Consider the following 24,937-nt stretch of genomic DNA (forward strand, 5'->3'; position numbering starts at 1 on the left):
CTTTCTGCCCTTTCCCTGCTTCCCCCATGGACATCTCACTGACAGAGCTCTGACATGAGAGTGCAGACGAGATGGATAGAAGCAGCCTGGGGGTATGAGGAGTGTTTTCTCTGAGAGTGGTGTACAGAAAGCCAGCCCATAGTAATGCACAGCAGTTTTAAAGCGCAAAACACTGCTGCCAGCTTCACCAAGGGCTTTCCGTGGCTCTAAGGTGCCCCTGTGCTCTGCTCTTCTCTCCTTCGTGTAAGATCTCAGAGGCAGTCAGGCACACTCGTACCCCGTGTGTCAATGTGCTTGCTGGTAAACCACACGGAGAGGAGTATTGAAGGAGTACGTTTTGAAATGTGTCTCGATTTGAGCCCTTTTGGAGGGGTGTACTGATAAAATACAATATACTTTGCAGTAATGGAATAGTACTATGGCCAGAAATGTTGTAAAATTAATAACAAAAGATAATTAAATGTAGAACACTTGATGATGTCATCTGCACTAATCCATTTTGCATCAAAATTTTACTGCATTTCACAGCCAGTAATACAGTGTAGTTTTAATAAAACTTTGATAGTGGTGGTTGTTGCATAATGGCAAACAAATGTTTCTATTCTCTGGATTTTATAGCTATGGTACTGAAGTGATTAACAACTCGGATCTTAATACCTAATTATGTTCAGTAGTCCCTTTTTGGTAAGAAATTACGTAAGTTGCTGTCCGCCTACTGCTGGAAAAAACAGGGATCATTTTTTAAGGTATATTTACATTTAGAGGGGGTTTTAATGTTTTTCAAAATACTACTCAAGGGCAGTAGAGGCAAAGCCAGCTCTCAAGCCTGAACAAAATTGGGCAGAATTTCTTATGTTCTGACATTTTGCCTTCTTACCCAAACTACTTTATAAGAAGAGTTATGTTTGTGCAAGTCTTCAGTAAGCTATGCAGCCACACTAGTGGTACCAGGAGATGTATGCCTACAAGTCTATACTAACATGTGTGTGTCTATATATATATAGACACACACATATATATGTGTGTGTATGTGTGTATATGCACTTCAAGATTTTTATTGTTAATAGCAGTCTGAAAAGCTTACAGCCAGTAGGAACTAGTTCCAAAATTAGATACTTTGTCTCAAACGTATGCCAGGAGAAATACCCATAATGCAGAACGCCTTTTATTCCTATAATTGACTGGGAGCAGCCTTGCAAAAGATTCTGTGTGATAAATTAATTGACAGATTATGATATTTGATTTAAAATGCTAAAATAAAAATGCTGGATGATAATTTATGAAAGGCTTGTTATTTAATTTAATTTAGCCAGGCACAGTGTTTTATATAAAACTAGTGAGTGTTTTGGAATATATTCCGTCACCTGTAGCCCTTGCTGGAATACCTCCCTGTTTCATTTGGCTGTCAATGCTTTACTAAAAGGTGGAGAGGGAATTTTCAAGGTCGCAGATTAGTGAAGTGAGAATTAACAAGGCTCTGTTAGAAAGTTGTAATGAGATGAATCCTTTATGCTACCAGAGATTATTGGAGTTAGGATTTATGAAGCATTTTCCATACTAATCATGCTACTTAGGCTCTATCTCCGGAGATTTTTATTGCAGTGGATGTTTTATATTTACATTTCCATTAAGTTTAAGAGGATGCTCTCTGTGAGAGAAGTAGGGACTTAGACACAAAGGTTGTCACCATTTCTAGCATGGCTTCTGTACTCTGTGATATGCTGATGAGAAAAATTAGCATTCAGTAAGTCTTATTTTATCTACATAACGTAATGTAAGTTAGTATGCATTTTCCTTCAGGTTGGATACTTGTGGGTAGCTCATTTGTCACTTGCCTAGATTCTTTTATTTCCTTTGTGTTCGTTTCTGCATCACTTTCAAGGCTGGGGCATCTGTCTCATTGACAAGCCATGGCATGGTTGACAATCTGAGATTTTAGAGAAAGACCTGAGGGCTTGAAAATGCTCACCCACAAAGCCTTTTTCCTATGGCTTGAATATATTCTATACCTCTACCTGTCACAGGCAGATTCCAAGTTAGAAAAAAACCCAAGCAATAAACTTCTGGTACCTAAGGGCTCGCAGTGTCACAAATCAAACTATTATTCTTTATCCTGAGGGAAAAATCCTGTAAGTGAAACAGATAATAGCACAGGATTTAAAAGAACTTCCCATAAACTGGAAAAAAAAGCAAAATAATAAGTTTAATGAACAAAGCCCCAGGCAGGAGAGAAAGGCAGGCAGAGAGGTAAACATGCATGCACAAACGCAAATAAAAAGCAGAGGTGAAATCTTGGCAGGTGGATGTTCCTGACTTCAGCAGGGCCAGGGTTTCACCCAGCATGGATAGGGTTTGAACTGTGGTTTTTAAAAATCCCCCCATGTATTCTGTGTGCGTTTGTCAATGGTTTGGTTAAACCAGAAGCAAATGGCAAGTATTAACTAAGTGCAGGGAGGTTTTTCTCCCCAGCACCTGTTTGATTCCCAGCTGGCAGGAGCTGGGCTGCTCCCGTGCAGCTGGCCTGAGCTGCTGCCACAGCCCTAATCTGTGGGTCATGCTTTGGGTCCTGGGCATCAAGAGGATTTCAGACACGAGGCTGCGTCATGATTACTGCATGCCCGCAGCCAGGAAAAGGAACAAAGTAAGTATTTCAGGCTGTTCCCAAAAGAACTCCCTCCCACTGTTAATTTGTTGAGATTTAATGTATATAATCTTTGCATCTAAAGAGGGTATGACTTGTCAGGACAGGCTCTGACAGATTGGGCGTTAAGACAGCCTGTACAGTTTTGAGCAAGGGCATTGTAATACAGCTTTACGAGGCCTTTTATTAAATTTTCTACAGGCCCTCTGCTGCATTCAGCAAATGAGTAATTATTATTTCTTTTTGTTATCCCCGTTTGATGTGGCCCTATGCCATATTCGGGGTGTGTTGTTCAGAGCATACAATGAATAAAGAACTGTTTGTTTCCAAAAGGGCATTTTTAAGCCATGTTCTCCTTAGCATCGTTGTACAAAGATTAAATCCAAAATTGTCAACAGTAGCTATGGTTGTCTGTCTTGAGACATCTAGGGACTGGTTTTTCAGAGTACTGTTTATAGCCTCCTCTGTGTGGAAAGCACAGCCAGGAGGCACTTGTTAGAATTCAGCACTGATGAAGATCTGGCTTCAGTTCTCACATTAGATACTCAGAAAATGTGTGATGTAAAAATAGTGATCACTTGTGAAAAGCTTACTCTAAGTGATAAGACCAGGGTTGTATAAAATGTTTGCAGCAGAAATAGGAAAAGAATCCTGTTTCACAAAGGAGCCTTCAGCTCTGTCCCTTCCCTGCTTGTAACCCACTCCTCCTGCTACCATGTACTCCTCTTTCACAGTCCACATCAACAACACTGTGTGTGGTTTACGTCCCTCATCTCTCGGATATGGTAAATCTGGAAAAGGTATGGGGAAGAGCAACCAAGATGATGAGTGGTGCTGGAACCCCCGGGCTGAGCAGTTTGGGTTGCATTACCCCCTGCAGTAATGTTGCTTTTTCGTGGTATCTGTTACATCACTGGTGAAATCCCATAGCCTTTATTTAGGCACCATTTCTACAAAATATTTCAGCTAAGGAAACCATATTTGGGTTGCCTTAGCTGCATGTTTATGTATTGGTAAATGCCATATTCAGATGCTTCTGCAAGCCACCTGCGGGAGGAGGTGGCTTTGGGAGAGGCTGGAAGATGCTCTGACTTTCCCTTGTCTTTGCACCATCCTTTTTGGAATCCACTTCTTGTACTGCTCCAAGTCTTTCCAGCCCTTCAGGTACTTTGGATACCATTGACATTTGCTTGCATCCTCTTTAAGAACTGAGAGAAGAGGTCCCACACTCAGCTTGCTTTCAGCTGCTGGTGGTTAAGATCTTTCTGATCCTGCTCTCCCTCCTTCATCCACGCACAAGTGAAGAGGATGATGGGGCACATGGAGACAGAAGAGTGGCCAGCTGGCTTTAATAACAACAGTAGGCTATGGAAGGAGAGAGGTGGGACAGCACATCTCTGTAAAGGAGTAAAATGCATGAATATAAGGGCTAAGAGAATTGCAGAAATGAGGGGAGTTCCTGGAGATTGTAGACCCGAGCGCTGGCATATGTTTCATGCAGTGATACTCCTAGGCATGTTGCTCACACTCAAGTCAGTGGATATGTTTCCATAGCCAGCAAAAGCCATCTCTAGGTCACCCTCAAGCCATGGGGCCCGCAGACCGTGTGTCAGTGTGTCCCTTGCATTACTTTGAGTGGACCTTCAAGGCCCATGGACACCTGCCCTTCTTTCAGCCTTGCACAGCCACAGGCCATGGAAGTTCTGGTAGAAAAAAAAAGTCAGGATTTGGTACCGTTGGTTCTTACTCCACACTTAGGTTTCTGTATTGCTGTGCCTAGCTAATTAAAATGATGCTGACATATGGTGAGAGAGACAGATAAACCTCTGGTAATTGATAATTTTCTAGGAATAACTTGGCACTAAAGACTTATACATGGAATCACAGTTCATTGAAATATATGAAAATCCTTTCAGTTGAAGAAAAATGCTTCTCCTATGACATGGTGCAACTCTCCAGGTGGGAGATTGGACACAGTGAGGCAGAAAGAGACTGCACTGGCGGTCAACACAGGAGCAATCGAGGACACAATGTTTTTCCTATTTTAAAATGGTGCATGCTTGGCTCCAGCCGGCACCCTGAGTGAATGAATGGATGGAAGAGCCGTGCTTCCAGATCCATAGCTCACTGCATTTCAGTAAAGGGGATTTAAAATGTAGACATTAGTCTGATGAAATGAAGTGTGATGGAGAAGTAGGTGAGTTGTTGTAGCTGCGTTATGGATGTAAGTAGAGTTGTATGGATGTAATTACTGTAATCAGTAATTTGTGTCCAAAACCTGAGGAAAAAATGGTGTAACTGTTGGAACAGTACTGTTTTGCCAACAGTGCGAAGTTCAGAATACCAAATGAACTTAGTCAAGTCGCAGCTGTAATGGGCTCTCCCTTATTAGTGTAAGGAAAGGATGCGGAGCATGTCACCATCTCTGGAGAGCAGTGGCCTGTTCTTAGCCTATGACAGTGCTTTTTAAGCAAGTGAGTGTGGTCAGACATAGAACATCATACAGTCATGAAAATGGGCTTTAATCCTTCAGGGGTGTCTTCTTTTTGCAGGTAGATTTTGGACAGCAGAGTGCAAGCAAGCATGGGGATGGGTATCCTGGCTCCAGGGAGCTCCTTTCAGCAGCTCTAGCCCACAGCCATCTCCACCAAGAGGCCGGCCTGAAGAAGCACAAGAGAAAGGCATTTCTGGCAGGGTAGGAGGGCTGAGAAGCAACCAGGATAGCCTGAAATAACTCACTTTCCTTTCCCGACCATGGCGGGAAGGAAACTCACAGTTTAGAATTTAAGCTCTTCACAACGATGGGTAAATTTATTTCCACTGTCATCTTGCAGTGACAGGGTGGCATTATCTCCATTTTACACAGCCAGAGCTGAGGCACAATAAGATTAGGGTTATATGGTCCATTTAATCTAGGTACCCATTTTGCAATGCCTTTGGTTCAGTTACAGAGCTTAGTCAAATCTATATATAACATGTTATGTATGGTCTCACTGGCTACAAATACAGCTCTGTGTGCTTAGTTCTGCTGCAAATGGCAGCAAAAATGCCTAGGTTGGCACCCATATAGCGAGAGAAGTGCTCTCTCTGATCATCTCTGCAAAGCTTGGCTTGAGTGGGGACTTTTTTCATATGCACAGGAGCCTGAGGTACAGACAAGGTTAGAATTCAGTTGTGCATGTGCACAAGACCACTTTTTTTCCCCTGCAGTCTTCTCTCATTCACTAGACATCTAAATGTCATTTGCAACAAATTACAGAGCTTTCTTCATTAGCCAGCCTTGATTTATCTCTGGAATTGCTCTGCCACATGCATTAAATGAATCTGGTCTCTTAAGAAATGATATCGTTAAGTGAAGATTATATATGCAAAAGACGGCAAGTTAAGGCTGCATATGTGGTATTTTTATTTTAGTGCTGTCCAGTTCTTAGAGACAGCAAAGCTGTAGAAGTAAGGATGAAGTACTTTCCTAAGGCCTCTAAGAAGAGTTGGTGTGTAAGCCACATTCAAAAATCCAGCTTCACATTTCTTGATTTTTCATGTTTCCTTATATGATCTTTGCTTTTCTGAATCCATTTTTTATTACCTCTCCTGAAGTCATGCCCTTACTGCCTTGACTCCATTTGTCATCTGTGGGTGTTCTCTTCCCGAACCCACTCAAGTGTAAGGAAGGAGGCTCTCAATGATTTTTCCAAATCTTGAAAGAGAGGAAAGTGACTTTGATCACTGCTTTCAGTTTATCATATCTTGCTCTGCAGTTCTTTGCAGTCAGGCGAAGTGCAGACAGCTGCAGAGCAGGCAATGAGAGAGGATATGGATTAACGCGGGAATTTACTTGTGCTGGGGGCTGGACAGGCAGGAGCGGGTCCGTCTGCGTCCGCTGTGCTGTGCAAGGCATGACACAACTCGGCTGATGGACACTGAAGGAAAATGTGACAGAGACTCCCTCTGGACATGGCTTTGCCTTGTACTGGCTTTAAATATGAAAGAGTAGTTTGCACCACAGACAACTGCATGTTTAGGAAAACCTAGTAAATATATCAACCCAGATCTTCTGAGGAATTTTGATTCAGTCAGTCCCAACCCCGAGTCTGTCCTTTTCTGTAGAGCAGATAAATATCACATACTGTGAACATATATCATTGTCCCTTGTTATCAGAAGATGCAGAATATGAGCAGTGGCCTAAACAAATCCCGAGTGTCTTAGTCCTAGTTGTAACAGGCCAGTCTCAGTTGTAACAATCGGGCATGAGTCTCATCCAGTGTATTGGATGACTAAGCTAAGTGTTCCAAAATTCTCCATTTTCTAAAAACATGATGGGCATTGCAAACAAAATGAAAGATCATGTTTTTTAAACACCAAAGAATATAACTAAGCAGGTTGATTAAACAGTGCAAAGACCAGATAAAAGGTTATGTGGATAAGGAATAGGTAGTGACTAGGAAGAGAGATATTTGAAGATTAATTTATTTGTGCACGTGACATATTAAGGCCACGTTACATTTTCATCTCTTACCTTCCATTCATGTCTACATCCATTTGGGCCTTTAAAGCAATTGTGCCTTTTCTTACTCTCTTATCTATCAGTGATTTACACCCAAAATCTGAATGCCTGGTTTGGACAACTATAGAGTAGCTACTGCAAGTTTTTTCAGAGCTCTTTTACGCTTTATTTTTTTTTATTTCACATTTTCTGTCCAGATAGCTGTTGACAGCTCTCTCTCCTAGGAATTTCCATCATTTTTCAGAAGGGGAAAAGAAGGTATTTCTTGTTCTTGTGCTTAATATGTAAAATGGACTAATTTATGAGCCTTATGATAAATCATAGTTAAAGGAGCAAGGTCATGTGTTTTGAGCTTTGAGTTTGGTCTTGGCAGGTTTGCAATATGCTAAGATATTCCTTTAGTGGTCAGGATGTCACTCTTCTACACCAGGCTTGTAGTGGAAAATTATTCAGCAAGCCAAATAGAAATTTCATATCACATCTCACAGATTTTAATAATTAAAGATACTTGGTGCAAAACAGTCACTAGTGTGCCATAGACGGAACTAATAACACCTCAGAGATGAGTGGTACATAAGAACCTTGCTGCATGGTGGCCAGATGTGCTCCATTATCTATCTATCTATCTATCTATCTATCTATCTATCTATCTAATCTATCTATTTGAAGTTAGTTATATCTATGTTTTTCATCAGTGTAATAAATACATTAATATGTCACCTTATTTTATATTGAGAAACCAAAAAGGCCATAAGAAAAACAATACAGCAAAATTTCATAACACCTTCAGATTTTTGTTACAAATTGCAATAATAGTCTGTAGCTAATTATATGAACTTGATATCCCCCCTCAAGCACAGCTTCTACATGATACATTTAAGCTGTGTAATTAGTGGTTTAGATAATAAATTGGTTTTCTGTCAGTCTGTTCTGTTTCTTATTGCTAATGAAATTATTGTAACGTTGGGCTTAGCAAGTATAGGAACTCTGTTATTTTACCTTGTGTTTTAAAAGCTATTCCCTATTTGTGTTGCATACCAGATGTCACACTAATTATTATCTGCAGACAGCAATGCCAGCTCTGCTCTAAATGCAAAGCTTTTATAAAAGCATTATGCATTAAATGGTGCAAACTACCGTTATGCTCCAGTATATTAATACTTTGAAATTTCCTCTTGTTGTCTTAGGAACTCCTTGTAACTATGATTGTGAAATGGAAAACTGAAATTTTCAGAATTAATCAGATCTGGAGATCAAATGCTACCTTCATTCCTACTTAGCCCAGCTGATTGAAATTGTTTTTTAGTATGGAGGTGTGGCTTTTTCACTTTCATTTGATCTCTGTGATACCTATATACAAATCTGTATACAAAAAAAAATATTAATTCTTGTGACTCTTCAAACTTAGAGCAGATTTTTTTTTTCTTCTAGAAATAAGCAAAATTTGGCCCACACTCTTTAGTTTAAGTAGGAATGCCTTCAGCACATGGAGTTTTATACATGTATTTTCGTCCCTTTAAAAGCCAAACTTTTTCAAACTCTCAGCCTCTGTTAGCACTTGTAACTGATCTTTTCAATCAGGAAGAGACTTGGGGCTCTTCTCACTTCAGTTGAGGAAGAGAAAGAAGAACGGACCATGGGTAGTTTTGTGGAGTATGCTTGTTATTTCACAATTAGCTCATCTATTCAGTTCTGCTTCTAATGTTGGGTTTTTTACTGCAGGGGTACTTCGGATGAGAGGCAAAATGAGAGGAAATAGGCTCTCTGGCATGTTCTGGGGAATACCTGCTGAACCGTATTAATAAGAAGAGTTTCCATAGAACATGGGACAGTAAGATACAGTGATTTGGTTTTAGCAACCTAATTCTAACCATTTTCTCCTTTTCAATTTCTTCTAAATCAATATGAAGCAATTAAAGCAATAAATTTCAGTGCTTTGAAGAGCAATATATTTCAGTGCCATGATTCCGCATATGTGAGGCAAGTGTATTTAAAGAGAAAAAACAAAACTGCTTAGATTTGTAAAGGAGCCTTTAATCTTATTTCATTGAAGCAAAATTTGTATTCCACTTGCTCAGAGAAGACTTCAGGAGCAAGATGGCTTGGTAGGTCATTCCTGTGTAGGTGTTTTTAAGAAACCAGAGTAATAGACTTCACTAGTAGCATAGCTAATTATCTAGGAATGAACTGGAAATAGCAGCCAGTTTGCCCGAACGGTGAGTGTATGGGGGATGTGGGAAAGACATATCTGTGTACCTGCTTTTGTAGAGGTCAAAACTAGGCTGGGACACATAGAAGATTCATACCCTGCTTTTTTCATTTTGACACTCAGTAAGGTCCCAGGTCAAACTATTACTTAGTCAAAAGGTTTATTATTGTTGGGATTTTGGTGAGGAAGAACGCAAAAATAGCAGCATGCGTGGATTATGGCTTTTCAGATGTTTGTTTTTACGTAACTGGTACAACTGTTGTGTTTATGTAGGATATGTTCTAGTAAAAATTATGGTCTTAAAGCTAGGCCATCTATTTTTTATAAAAGTAAGAAACATGCAAAGTGTTGTTCAGAGTTCAAACTGAACTCTTATCAGAGCACAGAGAGATCTATGTAACTGAATTAATTTTCATTTTATCCAGACTTGTCTCTTACTGATTTTAGCTGAGATTCATAGCAAAATTAGAAGTTTTGAAATGCTATAACAATATAATATAGGTAATTTACAGCAGTTATGGACTATTAAAAGTGGAGGAACCAGAGGACCTGTTCTCATGAGATATCCAGTGCAGATGTTTCATTTCAATCTGTTGCTAATGGCAGGGTTCACAAGCATTTGTGTCCTTATCCAAACCAGACCAGTAATGATTTGCTGATCACTACCATAGGGTGATGTCACTGATCACCAGTTCTAGCTGCAGTATAATAACATATATTGGCAAAAATAAGTATGAAAAAGAACTAATTTTCTATTACACTACATTTGACTGTAGTTTTTACTGCAAAAATTCAACAAGGCAAAAGCAGTGTATGAGTAATAACGGGATCACACTCAATTTCTGAAGCTGGTCTGGAGCAGTTGCGACATTGCAGGGGTCTGACACGGAACTGCACATTGCTGGATAACACTCAAACACTTCCAGCCATCATCAACCCACACTGCAAGGCAAGAGGGACAGGCACCAGCTCTACTTACAGCTAGATGGCAGAGCTGTGGGTTTTTTTCTGGAAGGGGATTTTTTTCAAGATGGGTATGAAATCACTTCATTTGTATCAAAATCAAAATGACGTCACAGCAGACTCCACTGGAAGCTGAAGTCAGAGTACTGCTGGGTGCAGATGAGTTAGCTCTAACAGGATAGTTTAAGCTGATCCTGAACCTTTACTCCTTTTCCTTTCTTCCTTTACTCATTTTTCTCCTAACAGAGAGAAACACATCATTTGTTGTAATTACATTAGACCCTCAGAAATGACTCATCATATTGTGGGCACCAGCAGAATTAACTATCATGAACAGAGAAATTTTTTTAACCCAAAATATATAGTTATATCTGAGTTATAAACCTTTGAAATGAAACTGTTGTCTTAAAAAGCTTGTAGTCTAGTAGTAGCACCGGTATCTGCCTCTATAACAAGAACCAGAGCTACAAATAAAAATACTTGTTATTTTAAGTGATGTCAAACTTCTGTAGTACCAATTTGAAAAGCAAACAAGACATTATTAGACATTGTCTTAAAGTTTGTCTATTGAAAAACTGAAACACCATGAATGCAAAGGTTCCTGATCTGCAAAACAGAAGTGTGTAAAATTAAAACCAAATGTATCATGCGCAGTGACAATATCTGAAAGAGTCTGAATGCCTGTGTGTGTACATATATACATGTATGAGTTTATACTGTCTTTGGCTAGTGTGAGTGTGTATCTTTGTTTAGATACTCACACGTACAGCAGATACTATAGTACTTCAAATTTCCTTCCTTTTAATCTATAAAACTAATTGCAAATTATTTCTCTTTGTTCTTCTCACAGCTGAATTTTTATTCCTCTTGTGGGGTGTTTATCTCTGCTATGCAGTGCGGACAGTCCCATCAGCATTTCATGAGCCACGTTATATGGCTGTTGCAGTTCACAATGAGCTCATTATCTCTGCTATATTCCATACAATTAGGCAAGTGATCTGTAGATCTAGTAATTAACTATTTATCTTTCAGGTTTCATATGGTGCAACTTAAAGTGGGTGAATGGGATAGGATGCATAATGGAAAGTCTCATAAATATTTAATTCTGCAAATTAAGTGATTACTAAACTTAAAGCTGTTCCCATAGGATTCAAGAATATGTACAATCAACTTGTTAATTGTATAATTAGGGTTTTTTTAAGTATAGCTAGCTGATATGTTCTTGATCAAAGTTCAGTATATATGATAAATTAGATATAGCAAAACTACTGTCTGTCTTCAGTCATCTGCATACTGCTCACTGGTTTGTATCCCTAGAAAAACAGCAGGTAAGAATGTTGGTTTATATGAACTTTTCCTGGTGTATGACAGATTGGCAAGGTGCAACTGTATGTTAAGATAATTGTACCAGTTTGTGCGTGAAGCACAGTGTTTTATATGCTGACATAAAAAATTGTTATACATATGATGCTGTAACAGTAATATAAAGCACGTGTTTCTTATAAAGTTTATAATGAGCTCTACATTTCATACTTGTAAATTATTAGAGTAGAAAGAAATAAATAAGGGTCTTTGCCAGAGCTACATGAAAATTACTATATATGCCTTTCCTACGGAGTACCCTGTAAAAATGAATTGGTCCTAGGCAATTCAAAACAGCAAGATAGCATGAACTTAATCTCAGGCTGTAAGAGATTCTTATAACATTCTTATGACATTCTCATGCCTTCCTTTGCGTCCTGACAGACCTTATCTACCAAGATTCTTTTTTTTTTTTTTTTTTACATCGCTCCATTGACAGTCTTCAAATACGCTTCTCTGTTCCTCTTCCTTGGTCTGTCTTGGAACTCACATTTCTCTCTGCCTTCTTGATGTTTGCTTCCATGAGGCATCATTTTTTCTGAGTAAACATCAGCAAAGCAAATCTTTCATCTCTACTCCTTCCAGGTGCTCTTTTCCCCATCATTGTTATAAAGTTAGCGGCACTTCTCAGGCTCACAAGTTTTTGTTTCCTTCACCTTCTCCTAACCCCATATCTCAACATCCACATACTCTCAAAATCTTCTTCCTTACCCCCTAACACAAACATCTGCAAAAATAATGTTTAAAATCTATTTGATGGAAGCATTTTTATTTTCATTCCTGATAGATATAAAATTCAGTTACAATACTTTTGAATTTATTATAACCAATATGACAGCTTCTCAGCCAAAATTTTCCTCCATCAATTAATGTTCCTAAACCATATTTTGGGCCATGTTAGAAGATACAGTTCAGTGCATTAGAAGAGCTATTATGTGGGCTGCAGTTTTCTTTTACCAATAGGAGAGGATGAAAGTAATCTTGGATAAAAGAGAGGGGAAAAGGGGAAAATGTGGCATTTTAATGCATGCCTTATGAAGGAGACACAAAAGGATTAGGTCTTTTTTCAGTTTATCCTGTTGAGGATCCTGTTCCTTCAGCCTAAGGTCTGCTGATTTTGTTCTCCCTTCTTTTAAAAAAAAAATAAAAATGTACATTTAATATTGATTCTTTGCCCTCTGTCTGATACATGCTAGTTTGTTGAAGAAATATCATGTACTGTTTATGAATCGGAATGAATAAAATGCACTGGAAGTACATGATCCCTCCTGAGATTATGCCCATTTCTGTATACACAGGTCTTAATCCAGTCTCTTTGAAGTGCATGTTTCCTTACTTTTCTTTTTTTTTCTTCTGTCTTCTCGGCCAAGTTCTGGATGTAACTGAAAGAGTGGAAATGTAAGACTCAGATTTATGTGGCATATCTGAGTTGTCACGAAGTTGAAAGCACTGGAGCCTTGAAGGACACCTACTATTACAAGGCAGCCATCCAGTCTGAAAACTCCCAAAGCTCATATAAGATTGATGTGAGCATTAAATAAAACCTTGAACTGTTTGCATTTTGTTTCCTTGAAAAGTATTATTCCCATTTCAGAAACAGAGGATTCTTGATTATCTTCAGATCAGCATAGCATTAAATTCCTGCATTGCTCTTTCTCTTGTATTACTGAGAAAACCAAAATTTGTATGGAAAAAATCTCATTTGAATAGAAACCCCATCTCTGCTAGATCTGAATGGCTACTACAAATGCTATTTTGCTTTCAGCGGTATGGTGTGGATACCTTAATCAGTCAAGGCTTTACACATAAAATAAGCAAAAAGCTTTCGCAGAATTGGAGGACTGGAGCTGTTAAGGGTTAGCCAAATCCGGTGGGCATCAGGACCTGGGAGCTTTCTCCTGTTCCTCTCTGATGGATGTGGCTGCTGCTGTTTCTATTTGCAGGCCTAGCGAGGCTGAACACCTCCACTACACGCAACACGTGGCTGGCCACGTGGACCAGCGCAGGTCCAACACGTGCAGCCTGGTCCTGTTCCTCCTCTGCAGTTGATCATGTTCACTAATGAAACATGCAGCCTGTGTAGGTTCACAAGCACACTACATTCACAGGTCCTTCAAATATGAGCACAGTCCTTAAGCCAATCTAACATCCATCTTTGGGTTTGGGGCCCCGTACCCAGTCATGGGCTGAGACCTTGGCTCTTCCCAGATGCGGGTCTCCCACGTCCTGGCTAGTCCAGCCTGAAGTTTGCTCATGAAGTGCACATATAGACATGCACAGCGTAGAGAGTGAGATCACACAGACATTAGGAGAATGATTTAATGAGAAGACAGGAGATATTCCAGTGATCAGGTATAGGGCTCAGTCAGTGACAACTTGCTTACATGTCACTAGCCCCTTTTATAGCCCCTTCTTTCCATGCTTGTTCTTCCCCCATCTACCTTAGCCCTTCTCTGTCCTTGTCTTCTCCCAAATAAACAACCCGCCCCTCATTACTTTTTTCCTATTGGTCCCAGTTTTGCTACATCTGTACTCAAATTTGTATTTCTGATATCATTAGCTAGGTAATCACAGCCTTATATGCTGTTACTGACATGGTTACGTCGGTACCGCTGACCTTGCAAGTTCTGCTCCCCCAAAGGCCCCCAGTGCTCCCTTCAGTTACCTGTGGAGTTTGGCCACCTTTCAGATGACTCCCCATTAACAACCTGGGAAATCTTGCCATCCCTTACAGCACTGTCTGTAACTTTTGTTCACTTTTCGCTCTGTTGTTTGTTATATCCAGCAGTTTCTCATGTCATCTTCAATAGTTCTCGTGTTCAGTTAGCTAAACCTCAGGCCTGAGCCTCCTGATATCCCTACACACCTCAACAGCAACATCTCTGTAAAAAATAATTATAATATTTTATTGTGTTCATGAAACATTTCATTTACAAAGTATTAAACAAGAAATGATGACTGTATTATTATGGCATATAAGGCAGTGTTTCATGCCAGACTATTTCTGTTAACAAAAGCTTCTGCAAAATGTGCATCTGTGGACTTGGATAAGTTGCAAATGTCATTTCTATCTGAATGATCTTTGTAAACCTGCAAATTACAAGCCAGTGGTACATCCATTCATCCATTGCACTGCTTACCATTTCTATCTTTGGGAGCTCACTAAAGCAGATAAGCCAAACATGCTCCAGCTAGCTTTAACTGCAGCGCTTGTTCTACCGCTCTTTTAGAAAGCTCAGCAAGGAATTGCTTCATTTGGGAGGTTCACCACTCATTTCCTAGTGTTCACAAAGCTCCGGGCCCCACGGTATTGAGCTGGGCAGTCCTGCAATCAAGAGCATTTCTCTGCTCCCCACTAAAATGCATTTCAGTTCAGTTCTCTCTTTGATGGCTTATCAGCCGCACTCTGTAGCTGCGATCTATGGACATCCTGTATTTATGAAGTGCACTGCAATTTATCATAGTACATGTGCTTACTTAACCTAAAATCATCCGTTCAGATCCTTTAATGTATGTAAACTGCCATAACTCAGTTCAGGGCAAAGAAGCTGTGACAATATAAACCATTCAAAAAAACAGCTAAATAGAGCGAGAATGATGGAATAAGCAGTATCCTTTAAGGTCTGTTGTTTCTTTTTATATTTTGTTTTGGCTTGTTGGTTGGGATTTTTTTCTGAGTTGTTTTGGAATTGTGGTATATAAGTAAAGCATGTGGATGTAATTTTTAGTCTGTATGAAAGCAGTACAGTACAAAACCAGTTGGGTTTGGCCTTTCAATGCAAAGAAACCTAAGGAACATTAAAAATGTTAAATCTAATGCACTGCAGAAAAAGCAGTGAATTGCAACCCTGAATTCTATTTTCAGATTCATTCTTGCTTCAAGACTTCAGTCTGACTGGATGCTGATGCTGTTCTTTGCACACACTCACCTGACTGTGACAGTCACTGTTGGGCTACTTCTGATCCCTAAGGTATTTGAGTCTCCTGTCTCTTTTCTTTTGCCAAGACCGAGGAAGATAAATGTTGTCATGCAGAAGCAATGCTGTATAAAATTAGCAAGCAACTGATAGAAAAGGAAGGTGTAAAATTTGGCTATGTTACCTAAAAAGCTGTATATTTTTTTATTTTAAAAACTCTTATACATTTTCAAAGATTCTTTCTTTCAGCTTTCAAAATTCCAGGGGTTTGAAGTACTTAAAATTTTGATGTGATTAATACATGAAGGAATGGATCCTGCCTAACGATGCTGATTTCAGGTATTTGGGTGACCGTGCTGCTGCCAGAGTTAGCTGAGATCAGACAAAGAGTTTAGGCGAGGGGATAGAAAGACTAGGATGGACTGCTAAATAAAACTAGAATGAGGAGCTTGGACTAGCCATGAGATAGAGAGGTTGGGACTTAAACCAGGCAGTTGTTACAGGCTGAAAAAGGAGAGCCCTTTGCAAGTCAGAGCCTGGGACGGCCAGATGCTGCATACCGAGAGGAGACGTGGCCTATGATATGGAGCCAGCGCTGGGTAGGAAGATGAGTGTGTGTGGGACACGAGAAGGTGGAGGATGACAGGAGACAAGAGAAGAGAAGAGAAGAGAAGAGAAGAGAAGAGAAGAGAAGAGAAGAGAAGAGAAGAGAAGAGAAGAGAAGAGAAGAGAAGAGAAGAGAAGAGAAGAGAAGAGAAGAGAAGAGAAGAGAAGAGAAGAGAAGAGAAGAGAAGAGAAGAGAAGAGAAGAGAAGAGAAGAGAAGAGAAGAGAAGAGAAGAGAAGAGAAGAGAAGAGAGAAGAGAAGGCAAGGCAAGGCACTCTGGGCACCGCAGCACACCTCCCGCCAGGCTCTGGGAGCAAAGTGACAACATGTCAGTCTCAGCAGGGGCGGGAGAACCGCAGGCAGCTCCACCTGTCTCTAGCACCACTGCCCAGGATTTGAATGGAGCTTTCTTCTTAGTACCTCGGCAAAGCGAATGATTTCATAATGGCTTTTGACATGACCAATAACATTAATCAAAAGGTCAAGAGTCAAAGAGAACAGGAAATGTGGAAGCTGCATATGAAGGAAGAACATATGAAGCAGTTCAAGTTGATACAATTATCGGTTTAATGAACCTGCTATTCCTATCATTTGCCTATCTGTCAGAACAGGTATGCTGATAACTGTCAGATATACATACATTAAATGGTCATAACAAGGGGACACATTGATGCAGCCTTAATACTGAATAACCTTGTTTTATTTTAAATTACTTTTCTGCTCTCTAGCAATAGTCTTATTATTTTCTATTTTATATCCATATACTTTATTACATATCTTCAGAGATGTCTTTCTAGAGTAACCTAGAAAATTTGTTGACCTTTCTGAAGCGATTCGTAACTACTGATCAACATTTCCATTTTTAGCTTATTACCTGTGTAACACTGCACAGACTTTTCTTCCAGAATTCAGGGAATTAAGAGAAGATTCACAAGGTTTAGTTCCATTCATAAAGTCCTGAGGCCAGATGACTGTGTGGACAATAGTAACTACAGATGAGTGAATCAATATGAATAAAAAAATAGCTGACAACCTCTCTCCAACTCTTGATCCAAGCATTTGCTGAAACTTAGAAGAGAGAAATTAACTTGTCTACTTTTTTATTTCTTTCCTTCTTTTTTTTTTTTCTTTTTTTGGCCACCACATCTCTTCCTTTTCAGGGTCAGGATCTAAAATGGGAGAATTGCTTTCTGCAGGATTGTTAAACTGTATGGAATATAAAATACAGTCTTATGGTTTGAGCCGCCTAATTGGAAATACTGGCTGAAAGTCTATTTCCATACTACCTTAACTTAAATGCAATTCAAAGAGGTTCAGATAAACATCAAAATAGGGGTTTTTTTCCTTATGCAAATCTCTTACGTTTTATCAAGTTAAGTCATCATTAATAAGTGTTCCTTCCATACAATACTGATATTCCATAGGACACTACTTACGCCAATGACACCTGTAGCTAGTGTTTTGAGTTCAGAAAATCACATGAAATCCATAGAAGGATCATTGTGCCGTAAAAACCGTTGATGTAAACTCTTACAGTGATGTTGTAGTAAACTTTTGCACTGATGGCGACATCTTTTTTATAAATACTTATTGCAGTTTTCACATTCAAGCAATAACCCAAGAGATGATATAGCTACAGAAGCTTATGAAGATGAGCTTGATATGGGTCGATCTGGATCCTACCTGAACAGCAGTATCAATTCAGCATGGAGTGAACATAGTTTGGATCCTGAAGATATTCGGGTATATATAACTCATTTAAATAGCATTTATTTTCGAGAACAACACTTGTTCCTATGAGTAAACTCTGAATTGCATCCACTTGACTTTTTTTGCAGATATCAGCTGAAACAGGCCAGCTTAGGTCTCTCAATGATTGTGGTATCCGGTCATGTAAAATCTCATGGAAAATATTCACTAGTGTGAAGAGAAGTAGTAAATATTCACTAGTGTGAAGAGAACTCTTCACTAGTGTGAAGAGTTGTAGTAAAAGTCATACTGGAGGCTAAAGAGGAGGAATCACCCACAGCAAGAGCTGTTTATCAGTTTACATAGGCTCTTTGAATTATCTTGAAGTGCAAACAGCATTTGGTGTCAGTGTGATTAGTCATTTGTATGTAACATGTACATAACTATACATAACTATTTAACATAACATTTTAAAAACATATGATTAACAGAAAAAAAGACTTTATTCCTATCTTACATGATAAAAGGGCTTATGTTCGCAGAATAAAGAATAGCTATAGAGTTCAGTAGGAAAGCATGCACCACAGCGTTGCACAATCTGAAGCATACAGCATGAATGTATATGAATTGTGCATGCTGTATGATGCACAGCTGTGGAAGGTACCTGGTTTGTGCACAGGGGTTGAACCTATTTTTACAGTGGAAAAAATGGGATCCAAGTTGATGGAGAAATGGCATATTCAAGAACTAGAAAAAGCAGTGAAATAATTTTAATGCCATTCTTAGAGCAATGAGTAATGCATTCATCAGGCTGCTTGTTTGACTGGACTCGCTCTGTGCATACTAGTTTTGCCATTCACTTTGCTTTGCAGGATGAGTTGAAGAAACTATATGCCCAGCTTGAAATCTATAAGAGGAAAAAGATGATTGCTAATAACCCGCATCTCCAGAAAAAAAGGTGCTCTAAAAAGGGCTTGGGGCGCTCGATAATGCGACGTATTACAGAAATCCCTGAGACGGTCACCAGGCAGTGCTCCAGGGATGAGAAGGACCTGATGGAGCACAGTGCTGTGAAGAACATGACCACACTGAGAAAAAACCCACAGGATTCCATGAGTTCTGCAAAGCCAAAAGAAGAGACTTTGAAAAACAGAGTCTTTTCATTAAAAAAGTCCCACAGCACTTATGATCATGTTAGGGATCAAACAGAAGAACCGAATAGCTTAACTACAGAAAGTGCAGAAGTTATAGCTGCTGAGAATTCACTTCTGGATTCCTTGAATGGTGACAAATTAACCAAAAATGCTCCGGAAAAAGTTGAAGCTGTCTCCACTGAATTGGTCCCTTTGGTGTGCAAATCAGTAAGTGCACATAACTTAAGTGCCGATAAGAAGCCTCTGCATCCAAGAACATCTGTGTTACAAAAATCCCTCAGTGTTATTGCTAGTGCCAAGGAAAAGACTCTGGGACTAACAGGTAAAACACAAAGTCTAGAAGAAAGCACTAAATCTCATAAATCTCAGCAGAAGGGTAAGGAGGCCAGCAAAAAGCACTCAGCCTCTGATAAAGGGGAGCATAAGGATTCCCACCGGAAGAACTCTACCCACTCTGAGGAAACAAAGAAAACCCATAAATCTGGAATTATGAAACAGCAAAGGGTTAGTCAAACACCTGCAAATCCAGACACAGGCCCAGGTAAGTCTCTGCACAAGGACAATTTCGACATAGGAGAAGTTTGTCCTTGGGAGATATATGACCAAACTCCTGGTCCTGTGCCTTCTGACTCTAAAGTTCAAAAACATGTGTCTATTGCTTCCTCAGAGCCAGAGAAAAACCACCCTTCCCAGCCAAAGGGGAAGTCCCATCATAAGCTGAAGACACCTGAAGGGTATCAACAATCAAATCAAAAGAGCTCAGAGAAGGTGGAGGCAGCCACTCGGGAGACACAAGAGCAGCAGGTCTTTGAAAATGAGAAAAAACAGTCAAATTCCAAGTCTCAGGTTTCCCCTGGGCTGAAGTGTGAGAATGTTAATAGATATGCACCTAATACCTGTGCTGGGGAGCGGGAGGAGCTACCCCAGAAAGCAGCAGAAAAGGAAAACCTCAATAAATTGGCAGAACAGAAAAAAAATGCCTCTTCCAAGGGAAACGTGCTTTCATCTGACTCCCATAAGCCAAGTAGTTACTTACAGCAACCGTTAGCATCTCGAGCTGAAGTCTGCCCTTGGGAGTATGATACACCGGATTTACCAAATGCAGAAAGAAGTGTAGCTTTATCAAACACCTCTGCTATAAGTGCAAATAAAACAGCAACACCTCGAAAATAAGAGGCTTTTGGACTGAGGAGAGTAGCAACACTGAGAAAAAGACAACAGGAAAGACAGAGGGGACTTAGGCCAAAAGGATCTGAAAATTCCTAAGGAGCATCACTTAAATCAAGGGAATCAGCACTACAAATAAGTAGGAGTTAAGCAAAGTAAATTATCATTAATGTTGTTATTATTTATTTGTTGAGTGCCAACAATGTGATTAGCAGTGCCCAGAATATGGTCCCTGCTCCAAGGATTTTACTGTGTCAATGACAGAAACCTGCCTTTGTGAAATCACTTCTCTTTTAAAAGAAAAAAAAATGGTGGTATAAAACGCACAGTGTAGGTCTTTACCAAATTATTTCCGAATGCCACAAATGGCTTTAACTTGCCCTTGGGACTTTAAAGATCCAGCAGAAGTAGGACACAGAAAATGTCCTGATGGCAAAAAGGGGTATCAATGAGCAGCTTATTAAAATGACGACTTTTCACTTTACATATTTAATCTAGATAGCACTGCTAACTCAATGCATCCCAAAAATACATTTTATATAATGATTGCTCTCATTTTCTTATTACTGTGTGTTTAAGTACATTGTTGTGTCTCATATTAAAGCATTCCAGATTGTATAATTTTTGCAAATAACTTTGATATTATGTGACACAACAACACATTTATGCAATCTGCAGATACTTTCTTCTAATTGCAAGTTAAAATACCTGCTGTAGACTTTTTTGTTTATATATAGAATTGCAGTAATCTTTCACTGGCTATGGAAGCCGTAATTCATATTGGGAAATTCCTTTGGGCTTTGGAGATTTTTTTTTCTTTTCCTGTGATTTATATAGTGATTTTTTTGGTTTACTCTCTGTTATTTAAATCTATAGTTTGATACTGTATTATTCAGGGGTTTTATACGCGGTAAGTTACTTGTTATGCACTTCCCTGTTAATGCTCATAGACTTTGTTAATAGTGGAAATTCAGTCGTCTTAGCTGCATATTCTGGTAAGTCTTAGGACAACTTATCTGTTGTTTGTTACTAATTGGAAAATATCATCTAACAAACCAGAATTCTTTCTTTAAACATCCATGGTGATGATCTTGTTCAGTATTTCATACTGAGCATATACTGCTAAATAAGACAAGCAAGAACGACAACGAATATACCCCAGAAATGATCACCTGTTTTACTAAAACCAGACAACTCTGGGAAATATATTAGCTAGCTCATATAGAACAACAGTGTACTGTTTATCCCTGTTGGCAAACCTCCAAAAATTGGCCTTTGGAGTGAGAAGTCCAAAATATTACTCTTCCCCCATATATGCAATTATAAGAGATAGTGGGAACGGAAATTATGGCATCTCTCTCCCACTCTCCAAAATGCTTTGATTTTTTTATTTATTTATTTAGACATACATTTACTGTAAAAGTTAGTGTTTAATACAGTGCTAATTTTCAGTAATAGCTACAGTCCTCATCGTGCATATGAGCTTAATTCATAGATGGCCCATTCACAACTATGAGTCTTAGTGACGGTACACCATCAGGGCCTGAGGACATATTGTAAAGATTCTGAAGAGTATCACTAATAATAAAAAACCTTCACTCATCTAAATGCCGTACCAGTAAAGTGCTATTCACTAGAATCGGCTATACATACAGTACTCCAAAACAAAGACAGCTCAGTCCTAAAGAACTTGTGCAATTTGAGAGAAGTGATGGGATTCAGTGGAAGAACATGAAATGAGGATGATTGAATAGAATGTGTTGTTTAATATATATATAATATATATAAAAATAGATATTTATATATGTTTAATATATATATAAAATGTCATATCTAATACACACATGCACATACATGTATGTAGTATAAACTGATTTTTGTGGCATCATAGAAAAAGTGGCTTAACATAAAATGCAGTGAGCAGAGGGACTTAGACAAGCTGGGCATGAGGAGGACTTTTTTTTTCCTTTAAAAAGGACGGGAGACTATGGGCACATCTACACTGATAGATCAAGATGGATCTGATCTTCCTCTGCTAAGCCCTAACCTGGAACGTGCCGACACCTGAGCCACCTGGGGACCAGTCAGCTCCGGTCTCAGTGCTGTCTAAAGACATTGGCCTCGCTCATAAATTCTGCTCATTAGCTCCAGATTAAAGTGGCCGAACTGCCCCAGCCAACCTGGTTAGCCTGGACGGTGCTTGATTCCACCATGGGGACATGCCAACTTAGGTCTTTGCTACCCTGGGCTTGTCTGATTCTCCCACCCGTCTTTTGTAGGGTGTAGTTACGGCCTAAGAGATCTGGTCTTTGCCTTCAACACACGTCTTCTGGCCGGGACCCTTGCAGCCCAGAATCCCTGTTCACCTGTGCAAGGGAGTCAGGCATCTGAGTCTGGGTGCTTCGGACATCCATGCACCCACTTTGCACACGGTGGCAGCGACATCCCATGCACAGCCCAAATCCAGCTCTCTGCTTAGTGTGGAAAAGAGCTGAGGTTAGACCTGGTGTGCCAGATTCTCCCTTCCCAGTCCCAGACACTCACAGGATTTGGCAGTAACTTTTCCATCAACTTCAGTGAGATTTGATCAGCTCTTCAGAGAGAAAGTAACCCTAAATTTCGCTGCATGGGAAGAAGTCCATCCTGGGAACATAGCTTTCTGGGAGTCCTCCAGGAGCACACTGACCCCGTGTACAGAGAGATGCACAACTTTAAACCTGCTGAGTGCAGTGACCACCTTGCACCTCTCCTACCCCAAAGGGAGGTTCTGCAGACCATCTCAGCGGTGGTTTGTGTGAACAGGGAGGGGGGGACAGCTTATGGCAGGTTGCCCTGGCTCACTAACAGGAGTCAGCGCTTTGTCAGAGCCAGGCGCTGAGGTTAGAAGTGGGCATCCATGGAGGAGTCATGAAAGGAGATGTTTGTACCTACTCAATGCCTCTTGGAGACAGACGGTCACAAGGAGCAGGTGCCAGCCCTGGTGCCCCGCTCGTCTTGCCCTCCCTCCTTTACCTCAGGGCTGAGCAAGGACACGCTGCCCGTGCACTGCGGCAGCCGTGTCAGGGTGCAACATACACCAAGGGTGAGGGGATCCAGGTCAGCAAAGCATCCACATGGTACCACTGCCCCTTGCATCACTGGTAGGATCAAGCCCTTCATGCATGACTCTATCCGTGCCACCACTACCTATCTACAATTCCTTGCTCATTTTCTTTTCCCTTTCTTTCTTTTTTAAAAGATAACTTCATTAGAAACACAGAAACAAAGCCCATTCCTTGGCTGGTGTAAAACAGCCCAGCTGCACAGCAAGCAAAAGAATGATGGCTGATTTACCAGGGAAGGCACTGGCTTGTATATTCTTGTTTGGTTTTGTTTTCTTTCATCCTGACCCTTTCCCTCACTTCTTAATAAATGTCTGTTATGGTTCTTTAGGCTTGTTGTAGTCACATCTCCTAAGACTGATACAATTGGAGAACTTTCCTTTAGAAAGCAACAAAGCTTTCCCCAGTTTATTTAGCAACTGATATTTGGGCTACAGATTCAATTGGGACTTCAAATTATTTCGCACTTAAGAAAATGAGGGGCCAAACTTCACTCAACTATTCTATTTCACTATGATGCTGCTAGAAACATTGCTTAATGAAGACATACTAAGTTAGACATAAATAATGTTCCATATTTCATAGATTTTTCTCCACCAGCATATATTGGCCAGATTGCTTAGTTGTCTTTTTCTGGAGTTTCATTGTCATTATTCAGCCAAGAGAAGTGCAACTCTAGAATTAAGATGTTTTCTAGCAGATCTGTTAAGAGAAAAGATAATAAACACTAAGGTCACAAACATTTGCTAGGTTGTCCTTTTAAATGCATGTGCAAGCTGCATTCCTCCTTTATTTCTAAGCCATGGTTTATAAATAATTAGATTTATACCAATCTTATTAGACTTGTATAATTTATGCAAGATTATACGCTTTAAAATATAAATCGGTACACACCTATCATCAGCTTTGGTGGCATCATAGACCTGAAACCAGACAGTACTTTTATATTTGCTCTCCTTAGACTTTTGCATGCATATGACAACAGGCAGGCCTGAGAAAACACTGCCTTTTGACTTTTAACATTTTAGCTACTCCAGATTGTAGAGTATATAAAGCTGTAAGTCTCTTCACTTTATAATGTGGTTCTTATAACAATGTTATCTGGCAACCAACAGCATCCACCACGAAATACTTGATAGATTTATGTTGTAATGTGTTGCAGCATGTAAATAATGTAACTTCTCTGCAATAAAGCACATTTATATTAAATCTGTCTGCAGGCTTTTGTGTTGTGATTTTCTGAAGTCATTACTAATCCAAACTAAACAGGTTTCTCATGAAAGTTGTGAAGTAACTAACAATGAGTTTTACAGCTTATATGATCTGATCACATCATTAGCATTTCCCAGATTTTCCTCATATTTTCTTGACATCAACCTGACTGTGTTCAGGATTTCAGGTTAAGGAAATAGCATGACCAGCAGCTCTCTTTTCTCAGTGGCTGCAATCTGGGGAGAAAAATTGTAGGGTCCATGCTATATTCTCCTGAATTTAATGGCAAATAGAATGTTAGAAAATATTAGGGAAATAAATTGATAGCATTTTATTATGTCACTGTAAAATTCTATAGTTCATCTGTACTATACGTGTGCATGCCTGGATTCCTCATCTAAAATATATGTCT

The 24,937-nt window shown here is 39.6% G+C and overlaps 1 protein-coding gene across 3 annotated transcripts in view; it reads left to right on the forward strand.

Annotated features, from left to right (window-relative positions):
- GPR158 (G protein-coupled receptor 158) overlaps positions 1-24,496 on the forward strand; it is a 210,627-nt gene extending 186,131 nt beyond the window's left edge. Inside the window, exons 8-12 of one of the 3 annotated variants that reach the window (XM_072854472.1) lie at positions 11,169-11,307; positions 15,546-15,651; positions 17,799-17,945; positions 18,764-19,586; positions 19,713-24,496. In XM_072854472.1, coding sequence (XP_072710573.1) covers positions 11,169-11,307; positions 15,546-15,651; positions 17,799-17,945; positions 18,764-19,586; positions 19,713-20,218 — 1,721 coding nt within the window. In that variant the 3' untranslated portion in view covers positions 20,219-24,496. Of the gene's footprint in view, positions 1-11,168; positions 11,308-15,545; positions 15,652-17,798; positions 17,946-18,763 lie in introns of all 3 variants that reach the window. The other 2 variants (XM_072854471.1, XM_072854473.1) reach the window with 2 other exon arrangements.
- The last annotated feature ends 441 nt before the right edge of the window (positions 24,497-24,937 follow it).

This window comes from Ciconia boyciana, chromosome 2 (genome assembly GCF_034638445.1).
Source record: "Ciconia boyciana chromosome 2, ASM3463844v1, whole genome shotgun sequence".
NCBI classification, from domain to species: Eukaryota; Metazoa; Chordata; class Aves; order Ciconiiformes; family Ciconiidae; genus Ciconia; species Ciconia boyciana.